Below are 17,593 nucleotides of genomic sequence, written 5' to 3' on the forward strand. Positions count from 1 at the left end.
GGAACTGAGGCTTGAACCTCTAAACTCCAAGCGCCCACTCCTGCCTTGCTGTTCTCTCTCTTTCCAGTTCTTCTCTCTCCACCAGCTCCTCTCCTTCAGCCCTCCCTCCTCCATCTCCGGCCAGGACTTAGCTCTGTCTCTTGCTTCAGACATGAAATTTAAGGGAAGATCTAAAAACTCAGTAATCCAGAGAAATGATATTTTGTTGTGGTATTTTGTGAGTTGGAGAGATGGCTCAGAGGTTAAAAACTGGCTGCTCTTCCAGAGGACCCAAATTCTATTCCCAGCACCCACGTGGCATCTCACAACTGTCTCTAACTCCAGTTCCAGAGGATCCAATGATGCACTCTTCTGGCCTCTGCAGACACCAGGCACATATGTGCTACACAGATAGATGATAGATAGATGATAGATAGATAGATAGATAGATAGATAGATAGATAGATAGATAGATAGATAGATGACAGATAGATAGATAGATAAATGATTGATAGATGATAGACAGATAGATAGATAGATAGATAGATAGATAGATAGATAGATGACAGATAGATAGATAGATAGATAGATAGATAGATAGAAAGATAGATAGAGGATAGATAGATAGATAGATAGATAGGTAGATAGATAGATAGATAGATAGATAGATAGATAGATAGATGATAGATAGATGGATGGATGCACAAATACTTATACACATAAAATAATAATAAAAATAACTTTTACAAAGTCAGTACCAACAGCTTGTGATGCACAGAGCGTCAACATTGGCAGAACAAGCCTTCCTGGTTTTCCTGGGCCTCCAGCCCCATGGCCCACGGAAGTCACCAATCCTGTGCCTCCCTCCCTGGGCTCCTTCCCTCCGAGCACTAAAACCTCACCAGATTCAGCCCGAACCTCTGCCCACTTTACCACAGGCCAGAGCCCGGTTCTACCTGTGAACTGAGCAGTCGGCTTTCAAGCCTTCACCTGTGTTCCAGCCACCCTTAAAATCCAACTTCCGCCGGGCAGTGGTGGCGCACGCCTTTAATCCCAGCACTCGGGAGGCAGAGCCAGGCGGATCTCTGTGAGTTCGAGGCCGGCCTGGGCTACCAAGTGAGTTCCAGGAAAGGCGCAAAGCTACACAGAGAAACCCTGTCTCGAAAAACCAAAAAACCAAAAAAAAAAAAAAAAAAAAAAAAAAACCAAAAAAAAAAAAAATCCAACTTCCTGTCCCTCCTGGCCTCCCAGTGTTCCTGTGTCCACAGGGTCCTTTTCCTTCCTTCAAGGTTTCCCCATTCTTCCAGAGCTCCAAACAGACTCTAGCCTCCCTGACCGCTTGGGGTTGCTCCTCACAAAGATCCCTCGGCTCCCGTTCAGCTCTGCAAGTGTCTTTGGGTTTCCTGGTTCACTGTGGCCTTCCTGGGACAGAAATTCTGTCTGCCTTCCTCAGGTCAAGCTTGCTATTGTTCTCAAGGGACCAAGGGCCCCAAGAATGTTACCTTGCCATTGGGATCCTTGGGTTGTAAGCCAAATGCTCGTACGATGTAAATACGGACCAAGCATTCCTGGGGGCCCTGGGCAGCCAGCTGGTGGAATTGTCTCGGGGGTACCGGGATGGCTGGATCTTCTGGGAGGGGATAAATTTTGAAGAGACCCTAAAAGAAATGGGGACTTGATTTTCATTTTTGTCATCATTGTCAATAATACAGTAAGCAACAGGACCATTACTCTCATTTCTGAGCACCGTCACCATGGAGACCATGGAGCCAAGCCCCAAACTACCCCACACCACTATCCAATCCTGCATCAGCCACAAGGTCACCCCCAAGGACACCAGCAGCAGCACCATGACCACAGTGGCCACTACTTCTCCCCCACTCATTTATTGCTGCAACCTCCCAATCTTAGGCAAAGCCAGGGACAGACCTTAAATTCCCCGATGACAGACGGGTCTTCTGCCTCCTCCTGAGTCTTGCCCCGGTAAAGCTTGAAGGTATTACAAAAGTCCGACAGGCCTTCAAAAGCCTCCACATTCTCTAACGGTGTGTCATAGACCTGTCGCCAGCCGGGATGAGAAAAGACTCAAGAGCAAGAAATTCGGGGCCAGAAAGGGAAGAAACCGGAAAGGAAGGCAAGCAGGCAGTGTGAGTGAAGGAAGAGAAGAGACAGAAGAGAAGACAGGCGTTGGACAGGGTCAAAAGTTAACAGAGGAACAAGAGCAAACAGGAGGGTGGGGTTGGAGGGTGGAGGAGGGGAAGCCAAGGAGGAAAAAGGAGAGAAAGAAATGGAAAGAAACCAGGAAGGCAGAGGAGGGAAGGTGCTTGTTAGTCTATTAGGATGTAGAGTTTCAGCTTAATCAAATTTTCAAGTTACCCGAGACTCACAGAAGTGACACATTTTAAGGGATTAAGATTAGAAACAAATGAAAAGTTAACCTTCTGTGTGAAGAGTCAGTCATAATCCTCATATAGTCTAGAATTCACTTTATTTTAATTATTTGATCTCAGATTGGCTGTTTAATTGGTTTCTAATCTCTTATAATTAACATGAGTTCTTAAGGCTAAAAATGGCTCTGAATGCTACCTTACCTAAGTAAAGTTCAAGGCCTAACGTTTTATGGCTGTCTCCTTAATATTCAATAGTTTGGGTTTGTTTCCTCTTCTTCTCAAAACTTTTTTTTTTTTTGAAGTGTGAAGGGGAGTGTGGTGGTTTATGCTTGTGATCCCCGTACTCAGGCACTGTAGGATCAGAAGCTCACAGTCATCCTCACTACATGGTGAATCTGAGGACAGCCTAGGGCACATAAGTTCCTGTGCCCCCCAAAAGTGTTTAACAATATGATTTATTTTGAATTCTCCAGGTAAAGGAGGCTATGGGGATTTTTGATCTTGTTATTAATTTTTAGTTTTAAAGCTTTATGGCCAGAAAGTGGTACATGTGGCATTGCCTCTTAAAAACTCATCAAGGCTTTCTTCACAACCTGGTACATGGTCAGCTTTTCTACCTTGAATCTATCTATTGTAGTTAGATGTCCATTCAAGATCTGATGTAAAATGTTGCAATAAGGCCAGGCATGGGGGCCCACACCTTTAATCCCAGAACTCAGGAGACAGAGAGGCAGGTGGATCTTTGTGAGTTTCAGGCCAGCTTGGTCCACATAGTGAGTTCCAGGCCAGCAAGGGCTATACAAGGAAGAAGTGGTGTGGGGGCAGCGGCAGAGGAAGGGGATGTTGTAATGAGTGAGTGGCGCTACATATACTGATAGGGGAGATAGCTTGGGTCTAAGGTTTACATATATTTTATATTTACATAGTCAGGTAAGTTTCTAGTTTCATATTTGTTTTCCTAAAATTCTTTCCACAGTCTGTTCTCCCTCTCCATCCCTGTTCCTCTCCTCTTCTTCTTCCTCACCCCCATCACCCAGTTTCTCCTCCTCGGTGTTTACCTGACACTATTTGCTTAGACTCTACTTATACACATAACTTATCAACTTGAGAAAAGAGCTGCCGACTCCATTATTCTACAGCTAGTGTTCTTATTGTGCATCTCACCTTTCCTCCTTCTCCACCTAACGTTTATCATTATTACACTGCTACATCTTCAATAAGAACGATGTTTCCGTGGTCTGGTTACCCTGACCCTCCCACTTGTTCACCTGGGTGCCAAGGACAGTGTGGTCACAACTAGTCCCTCTGCTGCGCTCTTTCCAAGTCCCAGTTTGTTGGTCCCAGGAACAACTTTGGGAAGTGCTAAACCTCCTAACGAGCAGGCCGTTGCCTGAGTGCTTGTCAGGCAGTATGGCTGATGCTCAAATCCTGTCACTGTGTCACTGACAACCCTATGTGTGCTGTTTCAGGGTCTCTGGATTTTTATAGTCAGTGAAACTGAAGACACCTTGATTTATTTTCTATTTTAAATAGCTTTGGTATTTTAAGGGGAGTGGGAACAATAGGTATGACTACCCAAAGAATTCCTTTTTCACCTTTGAAGTATATGTGTCCTATTCTAGGCTATGTCTGAGGTTGGCCACTGGGTCAATCTGGGTCAACTGTCCTCACTCACACTGGACTTTTCAAGCCGTATATTCAAGCATCCTTTCACAACAGTGAAATCTGATTAAACAATTACGCGTTTCTCTATTTAATTTCACTGTTTGGGGTGTCATCCTCTGATTAGAGCAGGGTCTGGTCTCCTGCTCCTGGCTTCTACACCTGCCACTTTCTCTTTATGCCTCGGAAATTTTTCTCCCCATTTTCTTTTTGTCCTGATTACCACCTCTACCCTCTATGTCCCAACTGTGTTTTCCATCTGGCCATTCTGCCCTGTCCACCACTCAAGATTATGCTTTCTCTCTTGCCAGAGTCCTTCCAGTTCATGGACCTTGTCCATTCTTGAGTTCCTTCCTTCATGCTTCACATTCTGAAGTTTCCTTTCTACAAAGTTCACAGCAAAACATTCCTTCTCCTGTGCTTGGTAAAACAGTTCTGGTAGGCACATGTCCTCCTTTATTGGTTTGATTTCTACTTTCTCTTCATTTCTCCACTTTGGAGTTTTGAATTAATGCTATGCAATTACATTTACTAACCACTAAATGAGTTGGCTTCCCCTAGCCTGGCTATTCCCTTCCTTCCCACCACGGAGACACAAAACCTCCTACAGACATGGCCCCTCCATGCCGCTCCACCTTCCCAGCTCCTTTGAATTAAACCAGGTCTAGGCTTCAGCAGTCAGCTTGACCTGCCTTCAAAGCCCCTGCAGCTTTGGAAATAAAGGGCATACTTCCTACTTCATGTTGCAAGCATTTCATTTTGAAACTATTATGAAAATTTCCAACTATAGGAAAGTAAAGAGAAACAGCAATGGACCCCCATGCATCCACCCCACATCTGACACAGTTACCACATTCTCCCATTTGGAAGTACACTTTCACAGGGGTGTATGAGAGCCCCTGTCCCCATGAGCTGCCATCATCCTTCATGTCCCACGGCCCCTGCCCAATCTCAGTTGTCCTTGAGCAGCCCTTACTTATATTTTGGAGTCTGCGGCTTTTATTTGTTTCCAGCTTTTCTGAAAAATGGATTTTGTGGGTTTGAATAATTTCCAAGGAAAAAGGGGGAAAATGCTGACTTATGCAGGCATGTTCATGCTGGGAGTCCGAATGAAATACTTTGTAAATTTCCAACTGGATGGGCTTTTTGTTTAAACTTATTAATTTCTCAATTTATTGCATTTTAATATGTCCTGACTGATTTCTGTCTTGAGTAACTTATTTATTACTAACCTAATTTGTGATCAGGTTTTGTAAATGTTCTCTGAGCATTAGGTAGAAAATGTATTCTTTATTTTGTATTACTTTTGTCTTCCATTTTCAAATTATTTTTGTTGCCTGTTTCAAGGCTACAAATTTAGCATTTTATTAAGCTGCAATGTAACTAGCTGTGACTTAAAAAAAAAGCCTTAGCTTGTAGTTTGGTTCTTTTATTTACTATTATTTACTGTCTGTTTGGTCAAAGAGGTGGTATATTAAAATTTCCTCTTCAACTTTAATCTCTGCTATTTTGAGATGCTACTTTGTAAGATGTACGTTTATATATTCCTAACTATTTTTGCTCTAAGTATTTCAAGGCTTTGGGAGTCTTTATTTGGGAAGTACATCTTTTATAAAAGAAAGAAAACCACTATTTTGTTCTTTGTTTTTTACTTTAAATTCTACCTGATTCCTCTTTCTTTATACTTATCCTGATTATGTCTCCCAAGATAGTATAGAAATATTGCCTCCTGAAATGCTCTTTCCCCCAGCCATTCTATTATTTTTTAAGTGTCTTTTAAGAAGAGTGAAATGAATTTTGACTTTTTTTTCAAGACAGAGTTTCTCTGTGTAACAGCCCTAGCTGTCCTGGATCTCCCTCTGTAGACCAGACTGGCCTTGAATTCACAGAGATCCACCTGCCTCTGCCTCCCGAGTGCTGGGATTAAAGACTTGTGCCACTACCGCCTGGCAAATTTTGACTTTGAATGCAGTCCAGAAGTCCTTATCACTTAGCAAGAGAGTCTGATCCATTCTTGTTTATTAGGAAAGTTAATATGTTCTTCACTTTTCCTGCATTTTTCCTGATTTCTGATTTTAATGTATTGTTGCTATGCCCTGTAATTTCTTTACTTTCCTATTTAGACCATGAACTTGCCTTTACCTCCTTTGCTAGTGATTTCCAAAGTGATTTTTTTCTCCCTGTATTCATCTCTCTACCATACTATAAGCTGGTTTTGATGGTAATGGTGGTCATCTTCCATTTACTGATATTAAAGCACCAGCATTCCTTCCAGGTCTAGTTTTACCCAGAAATAGTTTGGATGCCTTTGTTCTGGAGAGCCTCTGTTCGCTTGGCTGCTGTTGGAGACCTCCTTGGAGAGGTCAAGCCGGAGGCCGAGTGCCAGCTCCGCATCCGGCATCCTCCTGAGGAGCGAGGGGCTGGGGCCTCCGGCCACCCTGGCAGCAACCCTCACTCTTGCCTGCCTTGTCACATTTCTTGGCAAGGCCATAGCACCATACGCCAGACCTAACTGGCCAAACCTTCTTCCTGGTACGCAAACAGTTCTGTCTGTCTGCCCAACTTCACACACCCAGCCAGGAAGCCAGAAGCGCTTGCTGCCTGAGGCGCTGCTGGGCGCCTGCAGCTTCATGGCAGGACACCCAGGACTCTAGGTACAGCACACCAGACAGCATCCAGTGGATCCGAGGAACACTGCCACTTTGTGAAACTGCCTCCTGCAGAGTCCCCACCCAGGGCTTTCAGAGGCAGAGGACACAGCCCACAGCACTCCAGCTAGCTGAAACTTTCCCTAGTCCAGCCACTTGACAGCACCCCCATCTCCTAGCCCGAGTCCTGTGCTTGCTCTCCTAACCATGATGAGGCTGTGAAGTGCAAGCCATCATTTAGAGTCCAGAAGAAACAACATAGGTCATCTGATTGTACTCATCTCGGATAGATAAGAAATCATTTTCAGGGGTCCTGTGCCATATTTAAGGCATACCTAACCTTAAAAATCGTACATTATATCTGACATTTGGATGCAGTTGGCCACCTGACAATGGAAACCACGTAACACCTTGGAGAACAATTTTTGAGTCGTCTTTGGTTATCTTTCTAAAAACTAGTCTACCTTGAAAAAGTGTATTGGTAGAATTTCCTCAAAATACCAGAAATTGGAGGACACGTCTCTGTTTTTATTCACAGAAATAAAACTTAGCATCTTAATTATATTTGCTAGATAACATCTGTGCCTCTTGTAGGGGTCAAAGGTGCCTCTTGTAGGGGTCAAAGGTTTGGGGTCAGAGTTATATTCTTAATTGGATTTCACAATTTTAATAATTCTTTACTTTTAAAATCTGTGGAAGGGCCGGCCACCCTTACTTTCCTTCTTTCTTTAGGGAGAGAATTTTAAAGTAAACCCTAAACATTATTTCACCTATAGACGCTTCAACATTTTCTCCTTTCTCAGTAGTTTCTTCTTTCTTTCTTTCTTTCTTTCTTTCTTTCTTTCTTTATTTATTTATTTATTTATTTACTTAGTGTGTGTACACACGCTCAAGTACTCATGCCATGGCACACATAGACTTCTACCATGTAGGTTCAGGGGATCAAGCTTGGATTGTCAGCCTTGGTGGAAAGCACTTTTACCCCCAGCCATCTTTCTGGTCGGTTCCATTTTTCTTTCATCCCTTGCTCCCAGGGATTAACCCCAGAACCCCACAGATGCTGGCCAGCACTCCCGAGAGCTCACCCCACAGCCATCACTCCAGGATGGTCAACACTCTCCCACCAACGCTTTCTCGCTCACCCTTGTCCACGTGGAGTTCTTGTTCCAAATCCACGCTCTGAAGTAGGGCGACCTTTCATTAGACTCAGACACATGAGAACACCTCTGGTCTTCCACTGTAACCCCCTACTGCTCATCCCTGAATCTAACAACCGCTAGAGGACTGGGGGACGCATTCTGGAGAGCGGTCTCACCTTCAGGGTGTCAAAATCCTTCTCCAGGTAGGAACCACACTTTTCCCTCTCCCCGACAGAGGCAAAGAACTTGCTCCACCAGTCAATGAACTCTTCCTCCTGAGCAAAGAGAAAGGAGGAGAGGGTTTAGGAGACCATCTGCCCATCAAGGCCTTCTGAAGGGTAATTTTCCTCTTATGACTTCAGGCTGACCTGGGTCCCAAGGCTTGCCTGCAAGTGATTAGGGGGGCATGGAAAACAGGGAGCCAGAAACTCCGCCTCTTTGGGGCAAAAGCCGTGCAGACTGGGGAAGCCTGCAACACCTGAATGTTGCTGAGCAGCTGAGGCTCAGGCATGGCTCCATCCCTGTTCCTGTGTTCCCACCAGGCTCTCAGGCCTTTCTTGTCTTTCTGTGAAGCAGGGATAACCACAGTAGCATGTAGCATCCCAGGGATAAATTGGCTGAGGTCCAAGGAGTAAGCAGGGTTCTCTGCAGGGAGGATGTCAAGAATGCATTGCCTGAAAGTATGGTAAGGTAGAGCCCAGGGGAAGCTCAAGGACCTGCCCACCCCTCCGCTTTCTGAACTGGGAACCAGAATGTAGACTTCTCAAAGTGGAATCAAGGTAGAGCTCTAAAAATCAGCAAGCATTTGTTAACTGACTTTTATTTAAAAGATGTTGTTAAGTGTAGGCAGCTAGGAGAGTAGACATAAGCTATGACAACTCAGTCTTCCCTTTCTGTCCTTCATCAGTCATAGTCACTGGAAGGGACCCACTGCCTGCCCTACAAACCTCCCTCCACACCTTCCAGCTCAGCTCCTGCCTCAGCCCTTCCCCAGTTGTGTCCTAGAATGTGCCTCTCCCTTTGAAAATCAGCAAGCTCCCTGAAGAGTTTGCCCCAGAAACCTACTCAGGGCATGGCCCTCAGGCTAAGGCCTCTCCATATCACTGAGAAGGCTAAAAGCAAGATGTCTATAGATAACATTCTGAAATGATAACTGAAGGCTGAGTAAGACATCTCCTAGAAGCTGCATCAGCCTACATAGTGAACTGAGTATCTGTCATAAGCATGAGCATGCTTAAGCCTCCTCTAAGTCAAACCCTTTGAGTTCCCGCTTTTGAATGAACCAGGTCAAGGAATCTAAGCAGGCAGTGAGGGTACCAGAGGTGCCCAGAGTTCCTATCCACCCTAGAAATGTAGTCCTAGCACTCTGAGAACCCCAAACAGCAGAGAATTTGTGTCAGCATGAGGCTGTCACTTACCCAGAAGAACTTCTGCAGCCACAAAAGAAAAAACAGGTTGAGATGGGTTAAAGCAATGCAAAGAACTGCTGGAGGGCAGACGCTCACTGAACACACATGAAGACCAGCGCACATGAGACGATGTTTACAGTCACATCCAAGGGAGATGAATGTGCAGAATCATCCATGTACTCCCACAGAAAACACATAGGACGTACAGGAACACAGAGACAGGCACGTAGACTTAGGTGGGAGTGGTCTATGTGGAACCCTGTTCAGCTGTTTGGCTCTTGCTAACATTTATTTCCTTTCCCAGCCCAGGTATTTAAAATTTTGACTTGTTAAGTCAGGCAAGACAGGCAGCCAAGCAGCATACTTTACACAAAGAAAAGACAGAAACACAAGAGTTGTGGTACAGATATTATACACCACTCTGTCTTTAAATATACACACACACTGGGGGGCGGTGCTAGGAGACAGAGGAGAATAAAACCATCAACAATGACACCCAAAGAGAAGGCTTCTTGAAAACTGAAAACAGGAAATGTACCTTCGTTTCTGGCACCCTTGGAGCACTTAGGGGGAAAAGAGCCAAAGGTAAATCTCAATAAAAACTAAGAAATAAACTCATGGTGGTCACCTCTCTGACCATTCAATAAAGCTTAAAATTAATAAGAAACAATAAAATGAAAATCCCAGGATGTTAGACAGTTAAAGACATGTTCTTATAACCCCACTGAGTCAGAGAAAACCAGAACTAGATTCAAGACACCCAGATCGCAGACACATAGGTACAGGAAAACTCAATCTGAAATGTTCTCACTTTTATACAGAAAAAATGAAAAGAAATAACCTGATAATTTATGAGAACAGATAAAGCAAAAAAAAAGTAAGTAAAACATAAAATGTAAATCTAAAGTAAAACTGTAAGGAAATAAACTTATCAGAAAGGGAAATATTATAGTTGATAATTACCCTCAAAAAGATAAATATCAAACTATTTTCAAAGAGTAGATACACATTGACAACAGAAAGATGAAATAAAAAGACACTATGGGGAAGAATAAAATAGGCCTAAATTCATGACAAAATCCTGGAAAATCCGGATGAACTAGGAAATTTTCTAGAAAAATATGAATGCCAACATCAATGCAAAAATAATAGAAAACAAGAAGAGATTTCTGGCCTTGAAAGTGAAAGCAATTCCAAAAAATACCTGCCAAGGGAACTATCAAGCCAGGAGACTTTTTGTTTGGAAGAAAGTTCTACAAGTCTTTAAAGAATAAATTATTATTTGGTGCACAGCACAGAAAAAAAAAAAAAGATGAAAAACTTTCTCATTCAGTTTAGGAAACAAAGCCTGACAAAGAAACAGAGAGAAGAGACAGAGGGAGGGAATGTGAATAACCCTCACTCCTGAATTCAGAGACAAAAATTCCAAATGCACAGACCTGGTGGGATCCAGCTAGGTCATAGCAGAGCATGAGAAAGGTTCGCCAGAGATGGCTAAGAATCATGGGCCAGGCAAGCTGGTGCACACCTATCATCCCTAGAGGCTGAGGCAGGAGCATTTCCACCAGTGGGACCCTGACTCAAGGGGAAAAAAAGAAGTTTGAGGGGCTGGAGAGATGGTTCAAAAGCTAGGAGTGGTAGCCACTCTTGAAAATGACCCAGGTTTTTCCTAGCTTACAACTATTGGTAACTCTAGTTCCAGGGCATCCAACTCCCTCTTCTGGCCTCCTCAGGCACTGCAAACGTGGTATACATGCATACATACAGGCAAACACGTAAAATAAAAATAAGTAAACCTTTTAAAAATAATATAATAAAACATGAATGTTTTAGTATGAAGAGTAAACATAAAAAATTTATAGTGACTGCTTCTGAATGAACAGAGTATAAGTATTTTTATTTGTTATGTGCTTTTAGGAACCACACAAATAATTTTGATTTTTCATTGAGTATTATGTAAAACTAGCTTGTTGTGCTTTTTAAGTGTTTATTAGTGTGTGTGTTTGGGGGGAGGGATGCATGCAATAGATCTCAGGACAATGTTGTTGCGTTGGTCCTCTCCTTCCGCATCTATATACACGGGTTATAGAAACCAAACTTAGTTCCCCAACAGTGTACAGCAAATGCTTTACCCATTGGATCATCTCACTGCCCCCTCCCCCAAAAACGCACTGTTTCAAATTTAGGTTAAAAAAAACAAAAAACAAAAAACCAGTAGCATGCTTCCAAAGACACTGCCAAGACTGGGAAGAGAACAGTTGGAAGGACGGGAGGAAAATGTTTGTAAATCATCCATCTGATAAGAAACTGCATCTAGAATGCGTAGAGAACTCACACAACTCTGTAACTTTTAAAATACAACTTAGAAGTGGGCAAAGGGGGCTGGAGAGATGGTTCATCAGTTAAGAATTCATACTGCTCTTGCAGAGGACCCAGGTTCAAACCCCAGCACTCATGTGGTCCCTCAGAACCACCTGTAACTCCAGTTCCAGGAATGAATCTGGCACCCTCTTCTGATCTCCAAGGATTCCTGTATGTACATGGTGCACATAAACTCACACAGAGATACATCAATGAGACAAAAAAATAAATCTTTGAAAGTGGGCAATGGCCTTAAGATTACATTGCTCCAGGGAAGATACATAGCAGCCAATGAGAAATAAAAAGGTGGTCACTGCAAACCAAAACCACAACCAGAAACAGATAGCACACTAGGGTGGCTGTCCTCAGAGAGGCAGGGAACACAGTGTCAGCTGGGGGTGGTGGTGATATTTTATTTGTGCTGAAATGTGGTGATAACTTTATTTGTGCTTTGATAAATAAAGCTTGCCTGGAGATCAAGAGGAAAGGGCCAGCTGTTTTAAGTAAACAAAGTTAGGTAGCACACGCCCTTAATCCAATCACTTAGCAGGCAGGGTCTCTGTGTGTTCAAGGCCATACTAGGGAACAGAGCCAAGCGTGGTGACACACGCCTTTAATCCCAGGACCAACCATAGAGACCTAGAGGTCTGTATAGACAGGCAGTGATGAGGAAGTGAGGTGGCTGGGCTAAGAGCCAATGAGAGGGCAGAAAAGCAAGGCATATAAAGGTGTGGGTAGACAGGAAGTAGCTCGCATTCAGAAGCTATAGAGTTGGTGAGGTAAGGTTGGCTGGTGGCTTTTCCTATTTCCTTGATCTCTAAGGCTTTCGCCCCTATATTTGGCTCAGTGTTTTTTATTTAATAAGACCATTTAGAAATCCATCTACAGGGTGGTGGGAGAAGCCAGTGAGAACATAAAACATGATGGACACTGTGGAACACCCTGACCATTCTGAAAAGTGGCAAGCAGTGCATTCCCTGTGACCCCCATTCTGCTCTTGATACATACACATCTTAGAGAAATTGGAATGATCCAAAATCATGTACTTGGAAGTTCAGTGCAACCTTTTTCAGAATGGCTACCAGGGGGGCATGACCCGCCTGGGTCTTCTGAAGAATGTTATCAGGACAACGTTTGGCCACATGCTACAGCCTGGATGAACCCCGAAAACATGATAAGCAAAAGAAGTCGATCACAAAAGAACACATATTGCATAGTTGCATTTATATGAAAGGAGACCAAGAGCAAAGTAGAGCTAGAGATGGTTGGAGGCTGCAGGGAGTAGGTGCTCTTTCCTGCAGCCAGGAAAATCTTCTAAAATGGATGGTGGGGATGACTGCACGACTCTTTTAACACCCAGGGGGACATCTGCCAAACTGCACACCTTAAATAAGGGCTTTGCTAACACAAACATCTCAACACAACTATTAGAAAAAAGGACAAATGACCAAACACCAGCTTAGAAACTCACACTCAAGAAAAGTAGGTAGCCGGGCAGTGGTGGCGCACGCCTTTAATCCCAGCACTCGGGAAGCAGAGGCAAGTGGATCTTAGTGTAGCTTTGTGCCTTTCCTGGAACTCACTTTGTAGCCCAGGCTGGCCTCGAACTCACAGAGATCTGCCTGCCTCAGCTTCCTGAGTGCTGGGATTAAAGGTGTGCACTGCCACCACCAGCAGCTATACTCATATTTCTTAAGAACAACTTTTTGTTCATTTGTTTGTTTCGTTTGAGATAGGACCTCTCAGAGTAGCCCTGGCTGTCCTGAAACTCGCTATATCGACCAGGCTGATCGCGAACTCACAGATATCCAATTGCCTCTGCCTCCCCAGTGCTGGGATGTTTTTGCCTAACAAGAACATCTTTTGTTGCTATTGCTGTTGTTGTTTTGAGGCAAAGTCCTACGTCTAGCAGGCTGGCCTTACACTTGCTATATAGCAGAAGATAACCTGGAACTCCTGATCCTCCTGCCTCTACCTTCCAAGTGCTGTGTGATTACAGCTATGTACCATCAAGCCTGGCTTATACAGAGCCTGGAATGTAACCCAGGGATCTGTGCATGCTGGGCTAGTGCTCTACCCACTGAGCTCCACGTCCAGCTTTGTCTATGGTTCTTGTCTTGTCCTTCTCTCTGATCTACCCAAACATATTTATATGGCCATTAATGACTCATGCCTCCAAAAGTCTAGTGGAGTAGTACCCAGCGGCAGCTCCTCCTCTGTCCCTGATGCATGTCCCCTTGCCTGTCATCTCACTGCCACACCTCTCAGCCTTCACTGCTGACATTCACTACTCACTCTGAGGTCCTCTGAGTATGCCCAAATCAGTTATCCAACCCTCCTATCTTCTATAGGCACCCTCTCTTGGAATCCCCCTCCAGTCCTACTCTTTAAATAAAGTGGACATTGACTTGTCTCGTGGTAGACAGCCTAAATGACTCCTCCAAACCCCAGCTGCCTGGTGTATGTCTGCCACTGTATGCCTATGAGCCTCTCTAATGCCCTGCCAGGTCCAGTTATCAGCAGGCCACTGGCTCCTCCTACAGCCTCCCTCCGATAAATGAACTGGAAGCCCCTCCTTCCAGATGCGCAGACCAGCTGTAGACTCTGCTTCCTCATCCCCACGTGCAGCCCTCAGCCATTCTCAGTTTCAGCTCCAGAGCACATTCTGAATCTGCCATTCCCCACCCCTACCCATCGCTGCTACTCTGGTCAAGCCCTGTCCCCTGATACTGGTCTCAACTGGCCTCCCATCTCTCTCCTCTTGCCGCCCTGTCTCTAAACCCACTCACACCATCACAGCCCTATAATCTGTAAGTGGATCCTGGCCGTCTGTGTACAAAGCCTTCTGATGTCTTGTCACCTGACTGGGACTAAGCTAAAGCCTTTACAAGAACCTCATATGACTCAGAGGCCAGAGCCTGCAGTACCCAGTCTCCCACCTTCTGCCCTCTTGCCAGCTCACTCTCTTCCATCCATACTGATCCCAAGTTTGTCTAACATTCTCTTGCCTTTCTCTTGAAGGGCCTCTATCATCTTGAGGGGAGGAATCATCAATGCCTACCACCTCCTTATAAGATCCCAACTACAAACCAAAGTATGTTTCCACCAAAGTTCACCCTGAGGAACCAGCGAGTTTAAAGAGCTTGAGTAAGAGAAGCATGGGTGACCTCCAAGCAGCCTCACTGGAAAGTCTTCACTCAGCGTAGATAATGGCTTCCTCATAGCCACATAGGTAGCTCCCCTTCAACTAACCTTCACCCTATACTCTCGCACCTCCCAAGACCCCCCAGGAATTTGTGTAATTAGGGCGGAACTGCATCCAAATGGAGAGGAGCAGACTCTCAGGTGAAGGTCCATTGACCCTCCCCAACCCCTCTTCAATGAGGAAATGCCAACAGTCAACAGCTCCAATCCTGATGGCCTCTTGTAGGCAGGCAAAGCTGATCTGATGAAGACTGCATCCAATTTGCTCCAAGGATTATGTTCTACAACACGGATCCATGACCACTTCCTTTCCCGCAAGTCTGCCTCCAACGCACTCTCAACCTTTCTCTCCCATTCTCTCTGTTTCAAACTACAGCTTCCTTCCCAGCAATCTCTACCCTCCTCAAACTTGTTTTGTCTATACAGCAATAATCCCCACCAGACATTAGCTAGACCTCATTTAAGTCTTTATTGTTGAGTGTCTTCCCGTGAGGGCCGGGTCCCACACCTTTGATCACATGACCAGTGTCAGTTCTTAGATCAGTTCCTGGTACTAGCCTGCATCTCAGGAGATATTTGATGAGTATATGAATTCTTAGACATCAGAGGAGGGGAAACAAGTGACAGTCTTTGGTACCAAATACCAAGAACAGATAATGTGCCATCAAATTATGTATTTAAGGGACTGGGGATGTGGCTCAGTTGACAGAATGTTTGCCTAGTCTATATGAAGTTTTAGGTTTGATCCCTGGCCCTGCACAAACTAGGTGTGGTGGTGCACACCTGTAACCCCAGCCCTGCACAAACCAGGTTTGGTGGTACACACCTGTAATCCCAGCCCTGCACAAACCAGATGTGGTGGTGCACACCTGTAACCCCAGCCCTGCACAAACCAGGTGTGGTGGTGCACACCTGTAACCCCAGCCCTGCACAAACCAGGTGTGGTGGTGCACATCTGTAATCCCAGCCCTGCACAAACCAGGTGTGGTGGTGCACACCTGTAATCCCAGCAGCTGGAAGGTAAAGGAATGAAGATCAGGAGTTCAAGATTATCCTCAGTTATCCATAGTGAGTCTGAGGCCAGCCTGGGATCTATGAGACCTATCTCAAAAAAATAGTTGGAGTAATTGGCTTAAGAAAGCCATTTTGTCCAGCCAGTTCTTCTCCATCAGAGAATAAGAAGATGGACATTTGGGGGCCACAAAAGCAAGAACCAGAGAGGTGTGGTGGTTTCGGGCAAGCCATCCTAACTCTGCCCTGGATTCATCCTCCATGAACCGCAGGATTCGGTATACCGCTAGCCAGTGTCCAGAGGACCTGTGCCAGGGCACTGGTCAGGAAGCTGCACAGATATAATAAAAGAAAGTCCTTGGCGCTTCCCGTAGACCTCAGAGTGGCATGGGACATTAGTGTTCCACACTCCACAGCTAAGCCTGCAGATTAGGAGAGGAGGGAGGAGGCCTGGGAAGGAAGAGGAAAGAGCAGAAGAGAAGACTGGACAGAGGACCGGAGATGTGGGACTAAGAGAAGATGTCAGAAAGTGCAATGTGATCCGTGTGTCCCCAAGTCAGAGCCCAGAGACGCCAGGGTGGACTAGTACCGGGAACCAGGCTGCCTTCCCTGGAGAAATAACACTAAGGAAGGCCAAACCAGAATTTAGCCACCACCCCCCACTCTGGGGTGTGGAGGGGAAAAGTAAGCCCAAAGTGACTAAGTTTAAACCTAAAATGCCTAAGATTACCAGGGATTTTCTGCCATTAGGAAAAAATGAGAGCTCAAACGGGAGATTAAGTTGACTTACAGAAAATAAAGTGATATTTTTAACACACTCATGGATATGGCTTGAAAATAACATTCCTGCCATTACCCCAGCCTGGCTTCTGGGGGAGTTGTCTCAAGCCCATTTCACCTGCCAAAGAAGTTCCAGAATAAGTTAGTACAGCCTTGAGGTGAACCTTCCAGGCTCACCTTAGCCAGGTGTGCCCAGCAGCTGAGTCTCCACCCCCACAAAACTGGTCCTGTGGCCTCCAATGCCAAGCGTGTCCTTGACCTCATCTGGCAATTGCTAAGCATCAACCTTGGACCATGGCAAAGAGGAGGAAGAAACTGGAAGACTGTTTACTAAAGTGTTACCTGAAGCTTGAACCAGAAATCGGGCCATTGCCACTGTGCCGTCCATGCCCAAGGTTCAAGGCCATTCTTCGTTCCACCATTCCGCAAAATCAGTTTGAACAAGGCATGGACTGAAGCTTCTTGGATTCCAGCTAACAGCCAAAATTCAGTGGTTGAGCAAACAAAGCCGGGCAAGACAGTCAGTCTTACAGGCACACTGACCCTCCAAGACCCGAGTCAGCATGGTGTGGTCCAAACATCATCACCCCAGTGCCTCATGCCTCTCATGACCATGGAAAGCAAGACTGGTAGCGAAAATTCTAACTCTTCTTGTGAGGTCTGAAGTGGAAACTGGGGTGTCAGGGGCAGACACACACACACACACACACACACACACACACACACAGGGTGTGGAACCCAGAGCCTTGCACATGCTAAGCAAGTGCTCTACTACTGAATTACACACCCTCTTTAGCTTATTCTTATTTTGAGACAGGGTCTCACTAAGTTGCCTAGGCTAGTCTGAAACTATGGATCCTGATATCTCAATCTCCCAAGTGGCTGGGGTGACAGGCCTGTGCAACCTGCTACAGCTCGTGGACAGAGCTTCTCTTCCCAGAACATCCAGCTGAATCAAAGAGAAGAGCTGCTGGCCAAGATCATTCATCACCAAGGTTATAAAGTTAAGC

At 45.1% G+C, this 17,593-nt stretch overlaps 1 protein-coding gene across 7 annotated transcripts in view; it reads right to left on the bottom strand.

Moving 5' to 3' along the window:
• The window catches only part of Dysf (dysferlin), a 201,702-nt gene that overhangs the window by 25,478 nt on the left and 158,631 nt on the right, over positions 1–17,593 (bottom strand). For all 7 annotated transcript variants that reach the window (XM_059258091.1, XM_059258090.1, XM_059258087.1 and 4 more), the window contains 3 exons: positions 7,995–8,093; positions 1,909–2,037; positions 1,482–1,637 (listed from right to left, as the gene is read on the bottom strand). In XM_059258091.1, the coding sequence (XP_059114074.1) occupies positions 1,482–1,637; positions 1,909–2,037; positions 7,995–8,093 (384 nt within the window). The remainder of the gene's footprint in view (positions 1–1,481; positions 1,638–1,908; positions 2,038–7,994; positions 8,094–17,593) is intronic.

The sequence above is a fragment of the Peromyscus eremicus genome, chromosome 3 (assembly GCF_949786415.1).
Source record: "Peromyscus eremicus chromosome 3, PerEre_H2_v1, whole genome shotgun sequence".
Lineage (NCBI taxonomy): Eukaryota > Metazoa > Chordata > Mammalia > Rodentia > Cricetidae > Peromyscus > Peromyscus eremicus.